Source organism: Arabidopsis thaliana, chromosome 3, assembly GCF_000001735.4.
Source record: "Arabidopsis thaliana chromosome 3, partial sequence".
Classification (NCBI taxonomy): domain Eukaryota; kingdom Viridiplantae; phylum Streptophyta; class Magnoliopsida; order Brassicales; family Brassicaceae; genus Arabidopsis; species Arabidopsis thaliana.
In genome coordinates this window covers 15,947,063-15,972,641 of record NC_003074.8, presented here as the reverse complement: position 1 = coordinate 15,972,641, position 25,579 = coordinate 15,947,063, and the positions used below count along the sequence as shown (strand labels likewise).

Below are 25,579 nucleotides of genomic sequence, written 5' to 3'. Positions count from 1 at the left end.
TTTTACACTTTGTAGTATTTCTTGGTGTTACTATGAGTCTTTATTCTTTTTTTACAATCAAACACTTTCAAACGAAGGAAAAAAAACACACATTTAAGATACAAAGCCGGAAGACACATGTAAGTCCACAGATATTTAACCGGCGGAAACGAGTATTCCTCAGATCTAAAACACAAAAACAAAAGCCAATTAAAGGTACCAAACCAGAATCAAACAAACAAAATCTAAAAGTTAATTCCTAATGCTCCAATTGAGATGCCATCTGTGAACACCACTTCTTTTCTGAACTGAATTTTGTTAGTGATGACGGAGATCATTACAACCACCGGAAAACTCTGAACTACGCGTCATCTCTTGATAATTACTAGATTTAAGAAATCAAAACATCTACTTACAACCCCAACTTGATGAGGCTTCGATGATGAAGCTTTGGAATCATCAAATACATGTTGACACCGGTAAATTCGAGATTCATTTGATGGAAGACCGATAAGCCGAAGTAGACTTTTCAGGTCTTGACCCAAATTTGACTGTGAAATCTTGTTGGAGGAAACTGAAGGAACCGTCTAACCGCAACATCACTCATCTCAGAGATGAGAGAGGTGGATAAATCGGTTGAAGGCCTAGGGAAGAGAAGCTAAATCTGAAGGATTTGAGGAAGCATGAGAACTAGGGATCAAAATTTGATTTCGAGAATCTATGGCTTGGGCACCTAGTTGACCATCACAACATAAACTTTATTCGGTCATGAACAACCGAGAGCAAAGCAGCAAGAAACGCCGACAGCCAACTTGATCATCTCGACTGTAAAAGTCAATTGATGTAGGATAAAAGCCAACCAAACACCTTAAAAATCTGGTGCATGTTGGAAAAGAGTCCGTTACACGGGATTTGATAACCGGAAAAGATCCGGACGGCAACAAACTTAATGAGTCTCCTTTGAAAGATTCAATAGAGAGAATAGAGAGAACCGACTATTCTAACTTTTGTTTTCATGTAGTATAAAAGTCTTTTGTTACTATGAGTCTATGATATCAATAATAGAATTATAGAGATCGATTTATTTGGGTTTTAGTTATTATTTTCCAAATCTTTAATTTGGGTTTTACAATACATTTTTCTCTCTAAATTGTCTTAAAAGTCTCTTTCATAAAGATAATTTTTTTTAGTAATGAGTTTTTATGTTATGGCTAAAAATATCTTTTAAGTAACAGATCAAATATCCAAAAGAAAATAATGATACTAATACTTCACATATATTTGACTTAGCCTAAAATTGGTCTATAAACATAAACTTTATTATCTCTGTATAATATGTTTCCTACCTTTATCTCCTCAATTAATACAATGTTGGGTAGGGAACTAGGGGTGTTTGTGACAATTTGAAATTTCAAGCTAAATTACTAAAAGTAATAAAATCTAGGATTACTTTTAGCAGAACAAAAATTAAATTATGGGGTCAATCTGAAACGTCATTAGTTCTGTTTCTTTTTTGTAAAGAAAAGATTTTGCGCAATTCATCATCAATCAAATAAAAACCTCAGCTTTTGGATTTCTCTACTAACACAAAAACTCTCATTTCTCTGTTTCTGATTGCGAATTCGATCTCAAAATTCGATTTTTGAAAGATCTCGTTCAATTTCACCATTCACGGAACCTAACGGAGGAAGAGGTCGATCATGAAGTTTCGTTCTTCCTCTGGTCAAATTCGATTTGTAAGTTCAAGATTATCTTAATCGCTTCACTGGGTCTTCATTTTTGTCGATTCTGAGAAAAGGGTTACAAGAAAAATTGAATTTTGATCTTAGAGGCCGATAAAAGCCCAAGTTGATAGATAGGTCTTAAATGTGTTATTGCTTGACTTTAGTAATTGCAGATTTTAGAAACTTTCCAAATATAATTTGATGATGATGGATTAATAAAATTGAATTTGTTAATCCACCACTTTTGTTTTACCTAGAAATAGTTAAAATTGCTTTGTGAATCCAAAGGAAATGTGTAGTCTTTGAGTTGCTAGGCTTGTAAATAGTGTATTGGATTATGAATTGGCTAAAACTTTTGGGTGTTTGGGGTGGCAGGTGTTTTAAAAACTGAAGTAAACATTAAACAATGTCGAAACCGGTCCTGCTCGTGTGTCTACTAGTTATACTTATAGTTACCTCTCAGTTTGAATGGAGGCAACCACTTGTTGAGTTAGATACAGCCACTAGCTCGTCTCAGAAACAGCAGCAAATTTCAGATAGGGAAGAAGCTGTCAAAGAGAAGGTACTGATTCCAAACTTTCTCTGTGTGTTTCCTTTTAGAAGACGAGAATTGTAGTTGTATACAACATCTAGTTTTGGGATTATGCCCTGTGTAGTGGGTACCTTAGTGTCTTGTTAATGAAGCTTCACTTTCATATATATGTTGCTTAGTGTCGTGCTTAAGGGTCATATGTTTTCATTAACTAAATCAGTTTTTAACCACGTTGTTTTTGAATCGACTTTATTCTTTGCATTGATTATCTTTTATGGGACTTTCTGCAACTTTAAACGATTTCTTGGATTGGATTTCGTGTCTTATTCTGTTAGTCTATGCGGTTGTGTATTGGAATTCTCCAATACTGAAAATTTTGTTCAACTGTTTGCTTGGATTACTTAGTAGGTTTTCCTCTTATGCATAAGACTAATTGAGAGAAGTGGAAAATTCATAAGACTAATTTAGACATAACTTCTTTGATTTTACATTTTAGTACTATAAGGATCCAATTGGAAGGCACTGGTTCCCAATTCTTTCATGCATGTTTCTGTGCGGTTTCCCGTTAAAAGAAGAGCTTGTTTAGTTGTATGTAAGATACATGATATAGTTTTGGGATGGTGACCTTATGGCCTAGATGTAGTGGTTGGTTACCTTTCGTTAGTGTCATGATGATTACGCTTCATCTTTATATATCTGTTGCTTGGCGTCATACCTAAGTGTATGCATTCATTAAATCAGTTTTTAATCCTTGGGTTGCTGTCTTAGAAGGTGTATTGATTACCATTTGACCTATTGTTTTTGAATTGATTACGTTTTCTTGGACTTTCTACGATTCTATATGTTTTCTTGGATAGGTTTCCGTGTCTTGTTCTGTTCCTCTCTGCTGTTATGTATGAAATAATTCAATAAGATTTCTCAAAAATGTGTTGTATCCTTTGCTTGGATTGCTTAGTGCGTTTTCTCTGATGCATAAGTAAGAATTCAAAACTATATGACTATATTAAACATAACTTCTTTTGATCTTATATTTTAGTACCATCGAGTAACCTCGGGTTTCCACTTAGTCTTGATCTCAATGTATTCTCTACCAACTTCCATCTTAGTAATCTATATCTTTCCATGCTAATCCATCTTGAGGCTATCATTATCTATGCTAGGATCACAAGTTTTCATTTAGACAACAATGACACTTGTAATAGCTGCAAATCCAAGAGTTGAAATGAAGTTAGATATATGGATTAGTAGCTCGTAGCTTTTGGGACTCAACATGATATAAGTTATGGGCTTGTACTCTTTTTCATCTGTATAATAACACATTCCAGGTTAGTTTCAGATGATTGTTTACTTCATCTGCTCGTAGAATGGTTCTCACTTAGGTATTTTCAGTCACCATCTACAAAAGGCTGCCCTTATTTTAGTGTGGTCTCAGGGGAAACGTCAAAATCTAACAGCAAAGTTCACTGTTTTTTACAGATCATTATATCACAAGAGAGACATATCCAGAGGCTAAATGAGCTAGTCAGGAGTCTTCAATTGCAGTTGCTGCAATGCAAGGGAGAGAATGAGACCCAAAATGCCACCAAAAGCTATCATATAAATAAACAATTCATCGAGGTCGAAAGGAAACAAATCCTGGAAGGCTAAACTCTGCAGCGACAAAACATTATTTTAATAACTGTTTTGGTAATGTACAAGTTGTGAAAGAAATCACTCTTTTAACTTTTGTGTTGAGATGTTGTATTGTACAAGAACAAGACGTCGGTTTTTTTTTATGTCGTTCGCTAAATCAATGTCCAATGTTAAATGCTCAACCCAACGTAAAGGCAATTTTCAATAATCGACGACCGATAAAGTCACTTTTTAAGCAAGCAAAATATTGACTTTTAAGCCAGCAAAATATTTTAAAGCTTATGAACGCTTTCTAGAAAAAAAAAAAAAACGTTTGAAGGATATGCGAGTTTGTTTCAATTTCTAAAATCTAAAATTTTGAGCATTCATATGATCCATCTATCGTTTTGAGTCTCTGTTTCCGTTGAATTGATCATCTTTCGTTTAACGGGAGTTTTTACTTTCTGTTTCCGTTGAATTGATCATCTTTCGCTTGGCGGGAATTTTTACTTTTTTTTTTTACTTTTTCGTTATCAATAAAAAGAAGATAGTTTAGTTATTTTGTAAATACAAGGGATAATTTAAAAAATTGACAATAGAAAAAGGTATTTTTGAAAAAAAAAAGAAAATGAGTATTTTTGCAAATGCTCCAAATTCTTTATCTTATATATCACAAGTCACCTAACCAATAAAATTTGCCACATAGGTTTTTATTTTTTCAATTATTTTTTATAAAAACAATTAAACAAAATTGGGTTACGTGAAATCAGAAAATTATATTGTAAGCCTGATAGCCCATCCAAATTCATAGTTTTTTACATGGTTTTTTTTTTTTGAATACCAGGAGGTTCTGGGCTGAAACCCATAATCGTTCTAGACCTGAAACCACAATATGTAATATTAGTTTCATCCCAAGCATCACTCGAACTGGCGACCTCTAAGCTTCGCCTATGGTCTTTTTTTTTTACTCATGTTTCACATCTAAATTCTTCAAAAAAGAATAGAAGATCCACCTCCATTTCCAGCTACGATTAGGATCACAGCGGGATCCACCGTGAGAGTTTCGTTTCCAAACGAAAACTCTGTCGATAACGGCCATAGATAAGGAGGAGAATCAGCCGGCGACGGAGTTGACAGAGATGAAGTGATAAATGAAGAAATGAATAGGAGAATAAGAAGAAGAAGATTTGTTGAAATTTTCGAAAAGAGTGTTTGGGTCAGTGGAGGATTGTTCGTTCTTGTCACATAAGAAGAAGACGAGGAAGATAGAACTTTTTTGAAGTCGAAAGATTCAATTTTTATTTATTACACGAAGAATCAATTTGAGTTAATATCATTTTTCTGGTAGTTCAATGTATTAGGAATGTGGTCTAACTTAATCTAAAATCTAGCTTTTGAGTAGGTATACCACATACTTATATATTGCTCCACAAATTATCAAATTCTTGATATGTGACATATTCTAACACACCCTCTCACGCTCAGGACTCGACATCTGAAGCGTGAAGTTTGTGGAAGTGGACATCCACGGGTGGTCCACAATTGAGACACATTGAAACCATGGGATTTGATACCATATTAGTATGAGCCTAACTCACACCTAAAAGCTAGCTTAAGAGCTAAAGATTTTGTCCCATTTTTTATGCCAGTTGTATGAGCCACATAGGTGTGAAACCATTTTTCTGAGAATTTGCTTGTTGGGCCAACCTTGAGCTCTAATAGCATATTAGAAATGTGACCTAACTTTAACCCAAAAGCTAGCTCAAGAGTTAAGGATTGCCACATCCTTTATATAATACCTAAAAATCTTAATCCCAAGTAATGTGGAACATTTTAATACGATGGAATCATATTCTTAACTCTTTACTTAGGTGTGTAATGTTTAACCTCCGATGAATTCAAAGTCTTTTGTGTTCTGATTAGTATCAGAATGTGCATTGATTGATACGTTAATTACCATGATAATTCTCATTAGCAAAATCTGATTTGATGTTCATTTATATATAAGTTGATCGGACTGATAAAGGGTCGAAGAACGAACGTGTAAAGCCCATCAGCTGCAAAGCCCATTTGACGAAGTCCGTTGAATATATTTGTCATCTTTTCACCCAAACCAGTTAATTTGTGTTTTGTGTAAACGAAACAAAATCATAGGTCTTATATAAAATTCAATAAAAAAAAGACTTTGGGATCTTTTAATAGTTTTACAAAGTCAAAGCATCAAAAAGATTTTTTCCTTTTTTTCGACATTCAAAAAGATTAACTATTTTTCCAAATATTAAGATATACTCCGAAAATATTTCTTACCAAACATATATATATATATATATATATATATTTCTTATTAAAACTAATAAATCTATAACTTAAAAAGGAAAACACTAAAAATTTATATCTTTGAATACTAACATAGACTAAGTACATGTATTCAACGTTACATGAATGCTAGTCACCTTCACTCTCAAATATATTAACATGTTCTTATATCTACAAATAAGGTGTTTTCAAGTTTTATCTAATCACGCCTACATAATTTACATAGTCATGACTTGCAATAATAAATCTTATTTTATAATATTATTTATGATCTCTTCTACTTTTATTTTTTTTGTATCTGCACTACATTTTCCTAATGCTCCCGCGGAAGCACCAAGTTAGGATCCTGACGGATTCTTACCTCTAGCCAAAAAACATGTTGTAATCCGCAACAAGGTAAAAAACAGAGAAATTTTGAATGTACATTGTAGATCCAGTAAAGATGATTTTGGGTGGGTCCATATTCCTTGGAATGGTACATGGGATTTTAGCTTTCATGTCAACTTTTGGAAAAATACGAAATTTCGTTGTCACTTTACTTGGCATAATAGCGGATCTCATTACTTTAATATTTTTAAAGTATCTAGAGATGATAATCCAACAAGACATTTTTCAGTTTGTAAAAAATGTATGTGGGAAGTAGGAAAATATGGTGATAACGGCCATATTTGTCGTATTGTTCGGGAAGGGGGATATTTGTCTTCTTGTTTTAAATGGGAAGATGGTCCTTAAGAAAGAAAAAAAAAAGTTTCTGTTTTCACTATAATTTATCAAATCAATGTAACCAAGAGGATGATTGAATAAATATAATACCATTTATAATGTTTGAATGTTTAAATGTTTATAAGCTTTCTTTATTTTATTTGAAGTCGTTATGTATACACATAAGCAAACTAAAAAAAAAATATTAGATGGATTATACTATTCATTATATGATTGATAAGATCTTATTGTAGAATCATATAAATCCTACGATTATCTCTCGCTTAGGTTGTGAACTTACATTACTAATTAACACTCTTGAGTCATGAGTCCTGATTGGCATCATAAGATGGTTGTACTAAGCTTTTATAATGTGCTTAGAGAAGATTATAATGTCTTGTTTTCCAAAACGAAGAGACCTAAGTTACTAACATACGTATAGATAGTCTTTTGACTTTTGAGATATCTCGTAAAATGGCCTTTAAAATTTGATGGTATATTTTGGTCCATTTCCTAGAACATAAGTTCCTCTAAAATCGTATTAAATCTTGCACGTTTATCTCTTGCTTGTTCAAACTTTGATTCAAAGTCTTCTGTGTTCACTAATTAATATCAAAATAAGCACATATTGATACAATACCATGGTAACCCTTATTAGAGCTAGCTTGATGTTCTCATAAATCGAAATCGAATCAATACAAAGATCATTAGGGAAATTCACCATGTCCATTGGTTGCAAAAGAAAAAATTTCTAAACCTACAAAATAAGGCTTTGAAGGATCCAAAAGGCTACCATTATTTAAGTGTGGTCTCAAGGGAAACGTCAAAATCTAATAGCAAAATTCACTGTAAAAGGTATAGAGAACAACACAACACAGAGAATTGCTTAAATTTTATTCTTATTGATAATCAACTCTGTTACAAGTATTATCTCAGATCTTACTTAATCTATTCTACCCAAATGATCAACTCCGACTAAGAATAACTAAACTTAATTCTCTCCTCTGTTTCTTCTCACACACACTTAAAGATAAAGAGAACTAACACACTCACCTTCAAGCTTTTACAATGCTTTGAAGTTTACAATCATATGACAGTATTCTAGAGTGCTCAAGCGGCTCCACGCTCATCTCTAGAATACTTATACATATTCTCCAGAACCCTAAACCTAGGATCTCCAAGAATTCCTAAAAGAAATCTTTCTTGTTTTCCAAGCTTATTCCGTCCTTATTCTTCGAGAGGATATCTTCCATATCTTCTCGATGAATCTTGTCTTTGATACAGCGTTAAGTCAGCTTCCCTCCTTGGTTTATCACATCATTCGCCTTAGCTTGTCACGTCAGCTCCCGCCTCCATGTCAAAAACTCAAACGTCTGATGTGATTCGATGCAGCTTCCTGAAACCCAACAGCGTCCTGATCGCTATCAGCTGGTTGATCGGAATCTTCATCTTCAATCTCCCACTTTTTGACTCAGTTTGATACTCAAGCACTCCTCTTTTGAACTAACCTGAAAGTCAAACAGGAGACACAACACACAACAAATAGAAAATATCTAGATGCACAGTCTAGCATAAAAAAACTGCAATTAGTCTAAAAAGCCATGTTCAAAAATTATTACAAACCCATGTTTACGATGATACAATCATCGGTTCAAAAGAACAACAAAAAACACACACAATTGTTTTGGTCTGAAATACAAACGAGCTTAAAAAAAAGGAAAACAACAACTAAGCTCCCCCACAAGTTAATCTCCCCCCCATCCACATCAGAATCCGACACATCTCCCCCTGCTTGATGGCATAACTTAGTCAAAAACCATACAAAATCAACAACAAGATAGAGAATTCGAGATAGAAATGAGAAAACACTTACCTGCATCTAAGGCAACCTTCAGAATGTCGATGACAATCCTCATAGCCTTGCGGTTGGTAGATCCTTTAATCTCGGATCATGCAGCTGAGTTCTTCTTCACCTTCTTCTTAATCGTTGAGGCTTTTGGTGCTGGTGGGTTCACTGTGATCTTGACAGGATGCTGTATCTGAGTAAGCTGATACACAAGATTGGGGAATGGCAGGAAGAACTTGGTTTCTGGTTTCAGTGCCAGCTGGAGAATGTGATCAAAAGCCAATCTTACAAAGTTGAATGGCATCTTGTGCATGATCATGTACACAAGTTTGGCTCTGTCCGGCTGTGCATAACTGTTGTTTGATGTTGGTGACCAATTTGTGCAGCATAGCTTAAACAGCTCACGTCCTGGCAAAGAGAAGGCACTCAACAGTAGGCGCTTCAGTAATTTAACTTTCCCATCAGTCAAGAACTGCGCCACCTCATCTTCCAGCAGACCAGCCATATCCATTTGTTGCTGTCTGACATCAGATTCCAAACCAAACAACACATTGATCTTTTCAGGGGAGAAATCATACTCTCAATTTCTCACCATGACACTAACAGATGTAGAGTCCACCTTTACTGTTGGCAGATTGGCCCAGAACTCGAACACAAGTTCTTCTTCAAACGGTTTCAGCTCAGTCACAGTCCGGATTAACCCAGCATCATAGATAAATTCTCTAACCTTATCATCAGTCTTTCGAGAAAGACCTTCTTCCACAATAATATTCTTATGGGAGAAGTAAGCATACCTCTTTTCAGCCTCTCGAGATACAAACCGGGTTTCTTCGAAGGTAGATGAAGCGGCTACTCCTTTGCCCTTGCCCTTTTTCTGCCTTTTGTCAACCTGAGCAGCAGTCGACTGTTTCCTCTTATGCAAACGATATGCTATAGAGGGTTGAGATGTTGCAACCTCTGGTACAGTCGATTCAGTCTTCTGAACACGATCAATTGAAGAATGCACACTTTCCTCCACCTCGATGACTAGGGGCGGCAGAGATGTTAAAGAACCATACCCCACCGATTGTCTAGCTCCTCTGATTCTTTGACTGGCTTTGACACCTGAAATTCTGCTTCCGTCTGTGTTGGAATTTTAGGCTTCTCGTAGCCTGCTCTCGTCTGAGATTGTTCAGCGGAGGAATTTGATTTGGATTTCTGGTGGACAAGGCGCTGAAGATCGGAGAAGATGGATTCCATTCTTTCTCACTCAATTTCTGATGAATTCTCTTTGGGCACAAGCTTTCGCCTTCTCGTCTTCCTAGGATGGTTGATTTGATCTGTCAAACCCTAACTCCTCTTTTTCCCTCCAATACCCAAGCGAATTTTCCTTTGTTCTCATGGGCTCTTGAAACTCCAAATGGCCTTGGACCTAAAAATCGTGTTAATCTGAGACACTTAACAAACTAATTAGTGCACATTTGCAAGTAGTCAAACCATTGATTCTCAACATTCTGTTAACACATGTTTTTCCAGCATTGATAATATTTCACAACAACTTAATTATGAACTTGTTTAGTGACCCAAATAGACAATTGACACAAATGGGTACCAAGAACTTTGTTAATTTTCAATTTGGCCTATACCTTGTGCTCTGTTAAGTGCTTTATGCCAACCACTTGTTCAGGACTTAACAAGAAACTGCCATAATCATTCATATTCGATAGTTCAGCTCTATGTTCAGTGGGTAGTCTTTCACACTGTCATGCCTTTAATTCCAGTAGATCAGATCAACGTGTAACAGGCAGCTGGAATTTTCCTTTGGAGATAGGGTTATCAACAAAAGTGTGATAATATGAACACTTGCACAACTCCCTTTTTATTTTTGCCATACCAGCAATATCACTTGACTTCTCAACTGCTGATATCTGATCATAGTGATCTTGACAAGTTTTTTTTTTCTTTTTTTTTTTACTTGACATGGGTCACACAATGCATTGATCTCCTCAGCTCTTTGACCTCCTATTAGACGACAATGTTTTACGTCTAATTGGAATCGGCATGACAGACAACTATTTTCCACATATCTTTATTTACAGAGTACTGATCTTCTATTCATCTTTGGATTTCGATGGCTTGTTCTTGATCTTTTCGCCCTTGTTTTAGATCAGCACAACTCACAAACAAGTAACATCTCAAACATTCCAATGAACATTTGCATATTACAAAATCTGTTAGAGTCCAAAGGTTTGGTAAATAAATCAGCGAGTTGATGTTTAGTACCCACATGGTCAATAGCTATCAATTTCGCCTCAACAAGTTCATGAATATAATGATGTTGATGACCAATGTGCTTAGTATGAGACTGTCGAATAGGTTATTTGAAACTACCTACAACACTTTGATTATTGCACAAAATTAGTGGAGAGTCAAAGATCATACCACAGTCCTCAGTCACTTGTTTCATCTACATGAGTTGTGTGCAGCAGCTTTCAAGAGCAATGAGTTCTGCTTCAGGTGTGGATAAAGCCAAGTCGTTCTGTTTCTTGTTATGCCATGAAACCATGTTGTTTCCAATGAAGAAACACCCTCCATTAGTACTCCGTCCGTCCTCCAGTGATCCAGCCCAATCCGCAGTACAATAACCCATGAGACTCCCGGTAGTGTCTTTAATGTAGTATAAGCCCAAGTTTGTTGTAGCATTCACGTACTTGAGGATCTTTCTTACTGCCGTCATATGGGAGATTTTTGGTTTGACCTGATATTGAGCACAAACACTTGCTGCTTGACAGATGTATGGTCTGATGGCAGTCAGATACTGAAGACTTTCAATCATACTTCCGTACATGCATTTACCATACCCTCTCCTTCCTCATCAGTTGAGACTTTGTCAGAAACACCCATTGGTTTTCTAGCTTCTTCATTGGCCATCAATCCAAACTTCTCAATCTAAGTTTTGGCATATGTACTCTGAGATATGAGGATGCCTTCATACATCTCGTTAATCTACAAGCCCAGAAAGTAGTTCAGTACGCCGTACATACTCACTTCAAACTCCTTGGTAATGCTTTCGATAAATCTTTCAACATGTTCTTGACTGGTAGAACCGAAATTTATATTGTCCCCATAGAGGTGAACTATTAGCATCCCACTATCATTTGTAAGAACAAACACTATCTTGTCTTGACTGCTCCGTACATACCCTTGATCCTCAAGAAAAGTCGGCAACCGTTCATAATAGATTTCCGGAGTTTGCTTCAAACAGTGTATAGCTCTTGTCAATCTATAAACATGTTAAGGATGACTTGAGTTTTCAAAACCTTTTGGTTGATCAACATAGAGTTCCTTCTGAGACTCATCACTTAGAACACCTCTCTTAACCACCATCTGATGTATCCTGGAATTTGATGCACACGCGATACCAAGCAGTGTCCTGATGGAGCCAAATCTAACAAAACGAACTGAGACTTCCTCCATCAGAGTATATCCTTGAGCAATCAACCTAGTCTTGTGTCTGATAGCCACACCATCTTCAGTATTCTGGTTACGGAAGATCGTACCAGAATCCATAACATTCTACACTCCGCTTAGCTTGAACTGTTCAAACTCCCCTTGCATAACATATGTCCAATGAATAACAGCCGATGGATCAATAGAATCATGCGGTTTGATGACTCTTCTTCCCCCTGAATCTCTCCCATATCACTGTTCTTGGAGAGATTCCAACATTGTTGGTGTCGGATCCTGCACCGGAGTTTGGGACCAACCGAAGATTGCCACGTAGATGGAGAGTAAGCCCATAAAGAGTAAGGCCCATGAGATTACTGGTCGAAAGGAAGATTATGGGCGAAGTGATCACGCCGCGAGGTGAAGACGACGTCGAAGTCGAGGACAGTATTCACGAGAAGTGAATGAGCTGAATAATGATGTAGATCTTTTTGTTTAAACAGACAAAGATCCTTCTCTTGAAACAAAGGACGATCAACAGGTTGAAACAGAGGAGATTCATCTTTCAGATTCTGATGAAGAGGTTGTTATAAATGGACCTGAAGTGATATTGGGACCTGGGAAGAGACAAACACAACTTCCTGCAAAGTTTAAAGATTATGTGATGAACACAATAATTCAAGTCAAATCTGATGAAAAGAGTTTGTATCCTTTGTCACAATTTCTTGAACAACAATTTTTCCAGCACCATGTCTTGCGTTCCTTGCAGTCGTGAGTGTGAATACGGAACCAGAGAAGTTTCGAGAAGCAGTGGTTGATAAAAGGTGGAGAATTGCTATGTCAAACGAAGTTGATGCGATGGAGATCAATAAAACTTGGGATTTGACGACACTTCCGATTGGAGTAAAGGCTATTGGATGTAAGTGGATCTTTAAAATTAAATATCATGCTGATGGGACGATTGAGAGATTCAAAGCTCGTTTAGTAGCACTTGGAAATAGACAAGAAGAAGGGGTTGATTATTCAGAAACGTTTGCACCTGTTATAAAAATGTCCACTGTTCAAACGTTTTTGGAGGTAGCTGCTAAGAAGAAATGGGCTTTACATCAAATGGATGTTCATAATGCATTTATTCATGGGGATCTAGATGAAGAAGTGTATATGACATTGCCACCCGGTTTCCAAACTGGAGATAAGAACTTGGTGTGTCGATTAAGAAAATCGATTTATGGCTTGAAACAATTACCAAGGTGTTGGTTTACGAAGTTGTAGAGTTCACTGCTTGAGTATGGATTTTGTCAATCACGTGCAGATTACTCTTTGTTTCATCTATGGAGAAGAAACTCGGAAATATATATATTAGTTTACGTTGATGATCTCATTATTGGAGGCAATGATTCTGCTGGAATAGAAAGCTTTAAGAAATACTTGGGAATTCCTGAAATATTTTTTTCACATGAAAGATTTGGGTTCTCTGAAATATTTTTTGGGAATCGAAGTTGCAAAAAATCAAGAAGGAATTTTCTTATGTCAAAGAAAATACACTCTTGATATTATTAATGAAGTTAGGTTGTTAGGATCACAATCCGTGAGCACTCCAATGGCGCAACAACAGAAGCTTGCTCTGTCTAAAGAACCGTTTATGGATAATCCAGATCGATATAGACGACTTGTGGGGAGATTGATTTATTTACTGGCCACTCAACCGGACTTGGCATATGTCGTACACGCTCTGTCACAATTTATGAAAGAGCCGCGAGTGGATCACTGGAATAGTTCGTTACGTGTTGTTCGATACTTGAAAGGGATGCTAGCGCAAGGCACACTTTTGCGTGCTAATTCGAATTTAAAGTTGTTTGGTTGGTGTGATGCTGATTATGCGGGATGCCCGATTACTAGGAAATCAGTTGGTGGGTGGTTTGTTACACTTGGAGATTCACCGGTGTCATGGAAAACAAGGAAACAAGATGTTGTCTATCGATCATCCGCTGAATTTGAGTATCTGTCTATGGTATTAGCTACGTGTGAGCTTAAATGGTTGAAATCATTATTGGAGGATATTCGTAGTGAATATCTTGTGAATATCTTGTAAATACTCTCATGTGAGTTTTTTAATAAGTTAACCTTGGAGAAAAAGTTAGCTTGGAGAGAAAGTAATGGATCCTCTATATGTATATAAACATTGTATGATTGATGAATGAGAATAAGAAAAACTTTTATACTTTATACTCTGTTTTACACAATCTTTATAATTTACTTGAAACCCCGCTACGCGGGGATTTGTTTTTTATTGATTATTTAATATAATTTTCTGATTTTAGTAATCACATAAGTAACTATACATTGATGATATAGATGCAAAAGGACTATTCTTTTCTTTTTACGTAAGTGTTTTTTAATCTAAAATTTTGTTTTAATAAGTAAGACAGAAATTTTAATATAAATTCTGGTGTAAAACATATTAATAATATTATACATCATTATATTTAGAAATTATTGCAGCTTAAATTATCAAAATATGTACATGTTTAGGCTTTTCGATGTTTGTCTTATATATTTTTGTTAAAAAAATTCCTATTAATCAACTAAAACAATTTCTTAATACTGAAACATATTACTAATAAATTTTCATATATACAAAAAGAACTATTGATAAACAAAGAAGTAAACACTATTATAAAAGCCAATACCTGTTTTTGCCAGAAAAAAAAAAGAAAAGGCCAAGGCCCAGCATATCCATTTGGGTCGACCACAAATCTACGAAAGACAAAGGCCACCCTGCAAAATGAAAAGCAAGATGTAGATTTTTACTTAGAATTTTGCAAAATGTTAATTAATAAGATGTTAAATATGTTAACTATTGACGTGGTAATTCCCGATTCGTCGTTTAAAAGCTTAGGTGGACGGCTTTAGAAGCAAATAGCCTCAATTTTTATATAGTATAGATGAGTTATTACTAAACAAATTCAGTCAAATTAACTAATTTTATGCCAAAAAAATAACAAAACTTTTCCTCACCCGAACAGGAAAAAACCTAGAACTTCAATTATTGATGCGCTAACTAATTTTTTGTTTCTTGTGTCTTTTATACTTGTAGGATAAAAACTCTTTATCTATTAATTATTACCTCTTCGTCACTTATGGATAACGTAGAATATATCTAAGTGTAGTATCATTTTGGCATTTCATAGATTAATTTTGGGTTAATTTTTGGGTAATATCATTCTATATCCATGGAAGACCTTATAATTAGTTTGACCGGTTGTTAACTGTATAAATGTCATTGTTAACATATTTTAGACTATTTTACCCTTTATAATTTCTTTCTCTTTTTTTTTATCAATTAACTAATGACTATGTTAACAAGATAACAAAATAGTTAATTTATAAAACCAGAAAACATAAAAATTAAGACTACAAATACATAAAAGGACTCTATTCAGAATCTGATTGCGGATCAGATGTAATCATCTGCGTTTTCGATACCGGAATTTGGGCGGAGCGGATGAGTTTCTCAGATCTCAACCTCAGACCGGTTCCAAAACGGTGGAGAAACATTTGTGAATCCGGAGCTAGATTCGGTCCTCGTAACTGTAACCAAAAAATCCTCGGAGTTAGATTCGCTCTGATATGGTTTAATATAATATATCCCATAAATTATAAATTTATCACGATATAATATGATTTAACACAGTATATTTATAAATTTATCGCGATACAATATAATTTAACATAATATATTTATAAACTTATTATGATACAATTTAGTTTAACACAATATATTTTTAAACTTATTGATATATATTTTGTTATTTTGTTAATATAGTAGTTATCAGGTAATTCATAATATATTCTTACTTATATATTTAATAAACAATATCATTTAAATCAGATAAATGACGTCGGTAATAATTTTCTTGTGTTGTTAAATAATTTATTATGAGCGGGAGGGTATTTTTGTCCGACTTATAGAAGTTGAGGAAAGAGAACTAATTATACAATTTCAGAAAACCTCGTCCACGGTAAAAGCTCTATGGCCCGATAATCAAGAACACTATCTCGACCACCATCTCCGACGCCGGTAAAGGCCATGCTTGCCGGCGTCGGGACTTTTCCTTCTTTGCTTCTCTCTGCTTCACAATGATATATGTTTCCTCCTTTGCGCGGCCACTTTCTCAATCATCTACGGTTCCCATGCGTCTTCAAGTGAAGAACGACGTTTCTTCCTCCCTCTTGCCCAGATCTATCGATTCTAATTTTCCCTCGCTTTCCCTGAAACCTTTCTCCACCGTGTCTCGTCGCCTTTAGTTACCTCTTCACCTCCCCCTGCATTTCAACCAAATCCCTCATGTCTCGTCTTTGAGCTTTCGGGATTCTTACTGTTGGGGAGCCTCCGGCCAACGCTCTCTCCGGTGAAGGTAGCTAGGGTGAGCGGCGGCGATGACCTAATTACTTTGGTTGCCTCACGTTCTGACCTAATTTTCTCCCAGGTGGGCTTAGGCCCATTCTCCTTACCTTTGAGGCCCATTTGCAGAATAGGTGTTCCAAAACGTCTTCTTCAGAAGCCCAGGTCTGACCCAAACTTTCTCTTGCTCTCCTTTAATATAATTTTGAGTAGATTCATGTCATCTATTGATTGTGGACGTCAATTAGAGCATACTCTCTCATTATTGCTATGTTGGTTCAAGATTTACTTGAGAACCCTGCCACTAGAAACACCTATATCCTTCTTCCATGGTTGTAAGAGTTTGGAAAAGAGCGGCATTATGATCTCGCCTCCAAAGAGCGGTGATTACCGCATTCTTTTCAAATTGTCATCTCTGCTGCACCTATCCATTGAATTTATTCAGTCGCTTTTGCTTCTTAGCATCATCAGAGATCTACCTAAGGATTCTACAAGAGTAATGAAGATGGGCATTATGATCCCGTTAATATCGAGCGGTGATTACCCATTCTTCTCCAAACTCTTTTCTCCCAGCCCACTGTGTTTGGAACTCAAGATCATACCCGATTTTATCTGTATCTCTCAGGATATTAACCCTCTTGTCTCAACGCCCTCTATGCGTTTCGCGTCGCCGAACCATGAGGCAAAGGACTTCTTCTCAACGTCACTTTATCTTGGTTTGATAGTGAATATTTCATATTTCCCCGAAGTGTTCGTGGAAGTGTCTTTGACACACTTTGAAGTCGTGTGTGGTATGTGGCTTGTTTGCCTCTGTCTCCGACTCTCATTGGTCTATCTTCTCAAGTTATCTCTCTTTGTTGCTAGCTTATGTTTTTTTAAGATCTTTGTAACCTGTTTCATCTTTGAGAACTTTGTAAACTTGCCCTTATGGGATTTGATGGAATGAATACAAATCTTGTTTGATAAAAAAAAAAAAAAGAACTAATTATACAAAAATTATAGGTATATTCTTAATTTTAATGTTTTCTTGGTATATAAATTAATATAATCCTAGTATAGTTTTTTGATTCCGGTAAAAACTTTTTTTGATTCCGCCACTAAAAAAACACATAAAAAAATACACCTCGTGAGTGGTCTTCTTTACTCAAAGATCATGTTCAAATTTGGAAAGTATTTGTGTAGGAAGACTAACTGCTAACAAAAGAAAAAATAAATTCAAGGGAAATTATAATGGATATGCTCAGAAGAACAAGAAATTAAGAATCTATGCTTGAAGTTTCTTTATTTAGTTCTCTCTCATCTCACTCAACTTAATACCAAAAATATCCTCCACTCGTGTTAACAATAAAATTATCAGATAAGCGGTTTAGAAAACTATCAATGATGATTGTGAGAAATGAGGAGGTAAAAGTGACACCGTCAATGATGATTTCATGTCACGTGTGGTGGACTGGTGGGGTAATGGTGATACCAACATCGATGATTTCACAAGCAGTGATGGCGTTGGTCGGAAAATTACGTCAGATGGAGATAGTGATGGAATGGTGGATTGGTGGTGGTGATGATGATACCAACATCGATGATTTCACAAGCAGTGGTGGCGTTAGGTCGGAAAACTATGTCAGATTGAGATGGAGATGGAAGAGTTAATGATTGAAGATTAGACACTGGCGGCGAGAAAACATAATTATGTTGTTTTCTAGATTTACCTTGTTGGTGAAAAGAATTAGAATAAAGCATGTTTTTGTTATTGTTATCATATTAACATTGTTATACACATTAATATAAATATTATCTATATATCACATTTATTAGCATAAATATTATCAATGATAATATAAATATTATCATACCAATTATAAAGTTATCGCGATACAATATGATTTCACATCATATATTTATAAATTGCTTGATATATATTGTGTTATCGTGTTAAACGAATAGATAATCATATAACTTATCATATATTCTTACTTACATATTTGATGGAAATCTATGTAAAACAAAACGAAAAACTTCGATAACTAATTTGTTATATATAGAAGAACATTTTTATCAACTTACATAAATTATGAAGAGAAAGCTAATAATATAAAAACTATGCATAGATTTTTAATTTTGAAGTCTTCTGAACATAAATTTTTAATTCACCCTAAATTCAAAAGTTTCAAACAAGATAACTTGTGTTGGTCAACACTAATGTACTCTAGAGCCAAGAAATGTTTTCAATTCATGTATTTGTTTGACGATCGACCTAATTCCAAAATCAAATAGATCAATTACTTAAGATAGTGACCCTTTTTCCCTTAAATAAATGAAAAATATTCAAAGAATACACGATTTACGACACGATTTTCATACGCAAAACACACTTGGAAGTTTGGACTATCCATCAACTTGAGACTTTCCCTTTTTGTAGTCTGTCCAATTGACTTAAATATTATTACTGTTGGAATTATAATATTGATCGAAATTTTAGCCACTTACCATTACCTCCACAATATCTAATTTAACTTTAAAAAAAAAAGTTTATTGACACAATTAACTTATAGTACTACTGTTGAATTTTTTTTTATTTTTTATTTTTTAAATTAGAGTTACTTTCTTAGAAAAATGTTATTTTTTTACAAAAATAAACTCATTCAATTATATATATAAGAAAATATACATTCGTTTTAGATATGAATTGGATCTTCCCAATAATAGAGATACAGTTAATCCAAGATGAACAACATTTATGAAATTTGAATTTTCCTACAACATACATATATTCAGTGTATATAACCCAATAATGACAAATACTAAAATAGAAAAAACGAATAACAATAAATAAAAGAATTAAACCCAGTAGAGAGTGGCCAACTTGGACCGAGTCAAGTTACGTTACATAGTCACTCAAACCCCACCACTTGACGCGTTTCTCGTCCCCACTTCTTCTTCCTCGCAACTCTTTCACTCTGTTTCACACACACATTCTCACATATATATAACACAAACTAACTCTAATCACCAAATCATAAACCAAAGCTTCTAAATTCAGTTTCAATGGCGATCATTAAACCAAACCGAGATCTCAAACCGGACGGTGTCACAGTCGTGACTCGTGAAGTCTGGGCGGAGAATCTCGAATCAGAATTTGAACTAATCAGCGAAATCATCGACGATTATCCATTTATCTCAATGGACACAGAATTTCCCGGCGTGATTTTCAAATCCGATCTCCGGTTTACGAATCCCGACGATCTTTATACTCTTCTTAAAGCTAACGTCGACGCTCTCAGCTTAATCCAAGTCGGTCTCACTCTCTCTGATGTTAACGGTAACCTCCCAGACCTCGGTGACGATCTTCACCGAGGATTCATCTGGGAGTTTAATTTCCGTGACTTCGACGTGGCGCGTGACGCACACGCGCCTGATTCGATCGAGTTGCTTCGTCGGCAAGGTATCGATTTTGAGCGGAATTGTCGCGACGGTGTTGAGTCGGAGAGGTTTGCGGAGCTGATGATGTCGTCGGGGCTTGTTTGTAATGAGGAAGTGAGCTGGGTGACGTTTCATAGCGCGTATGATTTCGGTTACTTGATGAAGATTCTCACGCGCCGAGAATTGCCCGGCGCGTTGGGGGAGTTTAAGCGCGTGATGAGAGTGTTGTTTGGGGAGCGTGTGTATGATGTGAAGCATATGATGAAGTTTTGTGAAAGGAGATTGTTTGGTGGTTTGGACCGGGTTGCAAGGACGCTTGAGGTTAACCGGGCGGTTGGGAAATGTCATCAAGCTGGTTCGGATAGTTTGCTTACGTGGCATGCGTTTCAGAGGATGAGGGATTTGTATTTTGTTCAAGATGGGCCGGAGAAACATGCTGGGGTTTTGTATGGGCTTGAGGTTTTTTAAGGGGTTTCTTTTTTTTTATAATTCAAATTCAATTAATTAACTCATTTTTTTTTTATTTTTTTTTGGTAGTGTCAATTAATTAACTCAATTGATCCTTGTAGTTAAACGTTCTTTGGAAAGAAGAAATTTTAGAAATTTGAAAATTCATTTGTTTAGTCCACATTTAAATCATATACAAATCGATATGAATTTAAAAACAGATTCAAATGAATTAGTTATTTATAAAAAAAACATAAACCAATAAACCACGTAAGTTTTTAACAAAGATTACCCAAAACATGTCTAAACACTTGATGATTATAATTCATGCATAATCAACAAACATACGAAAAATGCAAAACAAAATGCTCAGAACATACGAAATGTTCGTATCCAACCATATCTTATATTACATATGTAAACAATATTTTCAGCATTGGCTCATTTAAGTTAATCTAATAAAGATATCGACAAAAAAAATAAAAATTTGAAACACTAGTGAAGTGTTTTCTCCTATGATTTTTCAGCGAAATATGACAATAACTTTGGTACCAAACCAGAAAAAAAAAGAAGAAGAAAGGATTCTTGTTTCATATAATTAATTAGAATTTTTAATAATTGATAAATCTATACTAAGATATGATATATCCATTCATCTGATTTCTAAAGAAATCTATTTCGATATTTATAAAATTGAAAGGATAATTAATCTAGTAAAAGTTATATTTCCCGCTCATATCCCCAACCATAATCTAGCTTTACAAACAAGGGAGCGATTGAATTTTATTGAACGTTTGAAACAAACAGAAGAATATTTATACATATAGTCGAGCAAGAGACTTTAGTTATGAAAAACTTATAAATCTACCCAATTCTGCAAGTATTTTATATCTAATATTTACAAAAATCCGATATTATTGTAACAATAATTAGGTGAAACTTTGTTGGTGACAAAAAGAAGAAGAGTAAATGAACTTGATTTTCTCAAAAACCCAACAACATGTATTTGTCTATGTATCCATATTTTGCGAGAGTGAGTTAGCCAAACACAAAGAACAAGAAAATGTATATCTTTCCTTGTCTCCTCTTACTATAATACACTCTCTCGTTAATCCTCTTTAAAAATCAGAATTTTCTTTAGATCTTCGTAATGAAACTGATGAAGGAGTGACACAGGTAAAGGAAACCATGACTCTTAGTGAGACAGAGAGGTAATAAATACATCTGAGAGAGGTCAACTTAGCTCTCCTAAGTATCAACAAATATCTTTGAGGGAGCCATGCGATACTCTCCAAATATAGGCAAGAATAGATCTCACAATAATGTTTTGTTCTCCATGGTAAATAACTCTACTACATCACAACGATCTTGCTTTAACTATATATTGCGTGCTCTTGTCAAAGTCATTTTCATCGAGGTTGTCGTGTTGCTTTCACCTCACGCCAAGCTTTTAGGGTAGTATTAGACCATTCAAGGGACAATCCCAAAACAATCCTAATGTGTTTGTAAGCCTATGTGTGTTATTTGATCAAGAAATATAACTTTGAGAGTTGTTTGACTTCATTAATCAAAATCAATTTATCTCTTGGTGACAACCTAAAGTTCTTTCTTTTTGCCTTTCATTGAATTTAATAAAATTTCATCTTCAATATCGTTTTCTATCTAGCTTAATAATGCTCATTTTCTATGCATTTGATTTTGTCAAAAACCCAATTACATGCATTTGTCTATATGGATCTATATTTTGCGTCTATGAGAATTTGTGAACACATTCTTTTCTCTCACAATGCGATGATTTAGACCCAACCACATGCATTTGTCTATATGGATATATATTGTGTGTCTATGAGAAGTTGAGAACTCAATAATTCTTTTTCGCAATGCATTTGATTTTGTCAAAAACCTAACCACACATACATATGTCTATCTCGATCCATATTTTACGTCAATGAGAGCACAATAAAAGCGAAATACAAAGTGAGTTAGGAAACAAAATCAATAACAAGAAAATGTCTATCTTCCTTTGTTTCCTCTTACTCTTGCCTCTCTCTTTAATCCTTTTTAAAAAGCTTTTACCATCGAAAGGAAAGCTTCCTCCGGGACCTATTGGACTTCCGATCATCGGAAACTTACACCAGCTTGGAAAATTGCTTTACAAATCTTTCCACAAAATCTCCCAAGAATATGGACCGGTGGTACTTCTCCGTTTAGGGGTAGTCCCTGTCATCGTTGTCTCTTCCAAAGAAGGAGCTGAGGAAGTGCTCAAAACTCATGATCTTGAGACTTGTACCCGACCTAAAACGGCAGCGACTGGCTTGTTTACTTACAATTTTAAAGACATTGGTTTTGCTCCTTTTGGCGACGACTGGAGAGAGATGAGGAAAATCACAACGCTCGAGCTCTTTAGCGTGAAAAAACTTAAATCTTTCAGGTATATTAGAGAGGAAGAGAGCGAATTGTTGGTCAAGAAAATATCAAAATCTGTTGACGAAACACAAAACTCATCAGTAGATTTGAGGAAAGTCCTTTTCTCCTTCACGGCTAGCATCATTTGTAGACTTGCTTTTGGACAAAACTTCCACCAATGCGATTTTGTTGATGCTAGCCGTGAAGGAGAAAAAGACTTTCCTCAAATCTACTGATGAGTTTTGGACAAAACTTCCACCAATGCGATTTTGTTGATATGGAAAAAGTGGAAGAGTTAGTGCTTGAATCAGAGGCCAACCTCGGCACCTTCGCGTTCGCTGACTTCTTCCCTGGAGGGTGGCTCATAGATAGGATCTCGGGTCAACATTCAAGGGTGAACAAAGCCTTTTACAAACTCACCAATTTCTATAAACATGTAATCGATGATCATTTGAAGACTGGACAACCTCAAGATCACTCGGACATCGTCAGTGTCATGTTGGATATGATCAATAAACCCACAAAAGCTGATTCGTTTAAAGTCACTTATGACCATCTTAAAGGAGTCATGTCAGTGAGTACATATAATTATAGTAAAATCTTTTGAATTTCTAACTTGAAGAACAAGATTATACCTTGGGAAGCAAGTTAACTTAAGTTATAGAAAAATATTTTCTCTTGTTGATAGGTATTATGTCAATTGATCAGGATATTTTTTTGGCTGGAGTGAACGGGGGAGCCAACACAATGATATGGACATTGACAGAGCTAAGCAGACATCCGAGAGTGATGAAAAAACTCCAAGAAGAGATACGAGCAATGCTTGGACCCAACAAAGAGAGAATCACAGAAGAAGATCTAGAGAAAGTTGAGTACTTGAAATTGGTGATGGTGGAAACATTCAGATTACACCCACCAGCTCCTCTCTTGCTCCCAAGACTAACTATGTCCGACATCAAGATTCAAGGCTACAACATTCCCAAGAACACCATGATCCAAATCAACACTTACGCAATAGGACGGGATCCCAAATATTGGAAACAACCTGGTGAGTTCATCCCCGAGAGGTTTCTTGATAGCCCTATCGATTATAAGGGTCAACATTTTGAGCTATTACCGTTTGGAGCTGGACGTAGGATCTGTCCTGGGATGGCCACCGGGATCACCATGGTCGAGCTCGGGCTTCTTAACCTTCTTTACTTCTTCGATTGGAGTTTGCCCAATGGAATGACTATTGAAGATATTGACATGGAAGAAGACGAAGGGTTCGCTATCGCCAAGAAAGTCCCTCTTGTTCTCATACAAACTTCTCATCGCTGGTGAAAATGTAAAAGTTTAAATAAGATCAAGATTTCTATATGTTTGTGTACTTTACTATCGGGTTTTGTTTTTCTTTTGTTCTTTGTTTTACGTTTATTATGTCTTGTAATCGATATATTTCATGTTTAAAATTACTTATGTTAATCTTACACGTAGTTTCTTTGGGCTAGTGGTTGACCAAAGGTTCATTAATACTTCTAAACGTAATTTCTTGTAAATTAATGGTGTAAAGCTATTCGGAAGTCCAAACTGCCGTATGTAGAGCCGTTTGTAGTGATCTGAGTATTGTGGGAAGAGCATGTCTATCGCAAAGATGTCGTACATGCAAAATCGTCCGTTAAAGATCCAAATGTTGTGGCGAGAGCTTCGCCGTGGAATCATTGTTCGTGAAAGCTGTTCATCATGATGGCATATGATGCACGTAGCAGATACCTCTAGTGATGTAATTAGACGGAAAAAAAATCTTACAATAATTGTATATTTTATTTTTTATTGATATGGTCTTTTAAATAAATAAAAACGTACGTTTTAATTTGATAAAATATCTATACTATTAATTGGAATCATTGAAAATAAACAACCTTATGAGGGGTAAAATATTACATAAAATGCCATTGATTGTTAGTGTTTTTAAATAAATTCATTAAGGATACAATAGTAATCACAAAATTAATTGATTTAAATTAAAAAATGGTAATATTCTTTTAAGTAATTATTAGTTTTCCAAAAAAAAACTCATTTTCTCTTTCCTATTAATTATGGACGAAAAATTAAAATTTATTTTTTAAAAATTGTTAACCAATACGATTTGAAAAACTAAGATTTGATATCCAATTATACTATATTATTAAACTAACATTTTGGAAATTAATTTTTATTTTAAAAATTATAAAACATCCTTGATACCATTAAAAAAATTCATAATTTGCGATAGATAAGTAAATATAATTTTAGAATTTTGGGTTAAGTATTTTGAAATATAAAACAAAAATTTATTTCACAATTTCTAAAAAACGAGATTAGAAATTACAAAGATTTATATTTACTATTTATTAAACTAAAAATAATTAATTTAAATTAATTATCATTATGTCATTCATTTAGAATATCTAAACAATAATTGTACATACTAATTTCGAAATATTTTGAGTTTTCTTTTTACTTTTTTTTCAACCGGATCTTTCTTTAAATAAATCCATAATATATTATTGCACAAACTTTTTGAAATAATGTAAAGTAATCATCATTTTTCAAACAAATTATCCAGCAGTAATAAATTGTTTTTTTAGGTGTATTTCAAAATTTTAATTATATTCCAAAAATCCAATTAATTATGATTAAACAAGGGAAAGAAGAATATTGAAAATGTAGCTAAGGAAATCAACATTATTACATTTGTTAAAATATAATTTTTTGACAAAATTATTTGTTAAAATGCTCTTCAT

At 34.8% G+C, this 25,579-nt stretch overlaps 5 protein-coding genes, 1 long non-coding RNA gene, 1 other non-coding gene and 5 pseudogenes across 13 annotated transcripts; 9 read left to right on the top strand and 3 right to left on the bottom strand.

Moving 5' to 3' along the window:
• Positions 1-42: 42 nt before the first annotated feature.
• On the bottom strand, positions 43-1,008 carry AT3G00720. Its single transcript, NR_143850.1, has one exon. It is a non-coding gene; the product is annotated as an uncharacterized misc_RNA (transcript).
• Positions 554-787, top strand: AT3G06755. The gene has a single exon (NR_141278.1). It is a non-coding gene; the product is annotated as an other RNA (long non-coding RNA).
• Positions 1,009-1,441: 433 nt separating the features above from the next.
• On the top strand, positions 1,442-4,127 carry AT3G44280 (peptidyl-prolyl cis-trans isomerase G). Of its 2 annotated transcripts, none has more exons than NM_001339125.1 (3): positions 1,442-1,715; positions 2,079-2,265; positions 3,572-4,078. In NM_001339125.1, the coding sequence occupies exons 2-3, from the start codon at positions 2,110-2,112 to the stop codon at positions 3,596-3,598; spliced, it is 183 nt and encodes a 60-aa protein (NP_001325489.1). In that variant the 5' UTR covers positions 1,442-1,715; positions 2,079-2,109; the 3' UTR covers positions 3,599-4,078. The 2 variants fall into 2 exon arrangements, with proteins under 2 accessions (NP_001325489.1, NP_190014.1); NM_114296.5 differs by having other exon boundaries at positions 1,445-1,715; positions 3,712-4,127.
• Positions 4,128-6,390: 2,263 nt separating this feature from the next.
• Positions 6,391-6,894, top strand: AT3G44274 (annotated as a pseudogene). The gene has a single exon.
• A 1,919-nt stretch (positions 6,895-8,813) lies between these two features.
• On the bottom strand, positions 8,814-9,949 carry AT3G44270 (annotated as a pseudogene; the record flags this gene model as incomplete). Its single annotated transcript has 1 exon — positions 8,814-9,949.
• A 919-nt stretch (positions 9,950-10,868) lies between these two features.
• AT3G44267 lies at positions 10,869-12,319 on the bottom strand (annotated as a pseudogene; the record flags this gene model as incomplete). The annotated part of the gene is made up of 1 exon: positions 10,869-12,319.
• Positions 12,320-12,821: 502 nt separating this feature from the next.
• Positions 12,822-14,255, top strand: AT3G44264 (annotated as a pseudogene; the record flags this gene model as incomplete). Its single annotated transcript has 1 exon — positions 12,822-14,255.
• Positions 14,256-15,548: 1,293 nt separating this feature from the next.
• AT3G44262 lies at positions 15,549-15,756 on the top strand (annotated as a pseudogene). Its single transcript has one exon.
• Positions 15,757-16,395: 639 nt separating this feature from the next.
• On the top strand, positions 16,396-17,504 carry AT3G44265 (beta-galactosidase-like protein; the record flags this gene model as incomplete). The annotated part of the gene is made up of 1 exon (NM_001339124.1): positions 16,396-17,504. A coding segment is annotated over one exon (1,092 nt), but the record flags the coding sequence as incomplete, so codon positions are not given.
• A 470-nt stretch (positions 17,505-17,974) lies between these two features.
• Positions 17,975-18,103, top strand: AT3G44261 (Pol polyprotein/retrotransposon; the record flags this gene model as incomplete). The annotated part of the gene is made up of 1 exon (NM_001125298.1): positions 17,975-18,103. The coding sequence occupies one exon, from the start codon at positions 17,975-17,977 to the stop codon at positions 18,101-18,103; it is 129 nt and encodes a 42-aa protein (NP_001118770.1).
• Positions 18,104-19,295: 1,192 nt separating this feature from the next.
• On the top strand, positions 19,296-20,634 carry CAF1a (Polynucleotidyl transferase, ribonuclease H-like superfamily protein). The gene has a single exon (NM_114294.3). It carries the CDS (start codon positions 19,587-19,589, stop codon positions 20,427-20,429), a length of 843 nt encoding a protein of 280 aa, NP_190012.1. The 5' UTR covers positions 19,296-19,586; the 3' UTR covers positions 20,430-20,634.
• Positions 20,635-22,396: 1,762 nt separating this feature from the next.
• CYP71B38 (cytochrome P450, family 71, subfamily B, polypeptide 38) lies at positions 22,397-24,137 on the top strand (the record flags this gene model as incomplete). The annotated part of the gene is made up of 3 exons (NM_114293.2): positions 22,397-23,015; positions 23,102-23,388; positions 23,523-24,137. Exons 1-3 carry the CDS (start codon positions 22,418-22,420, stop codon positions 24,135-24,137), a joined length of 1,500 nt encoding a protein of 499 aa, NP_190011.1. The 5' UTR covers positions 22,397-22,417.
• Positions 24,138-25,579: the final 1,442 nt, after the last annotated feature.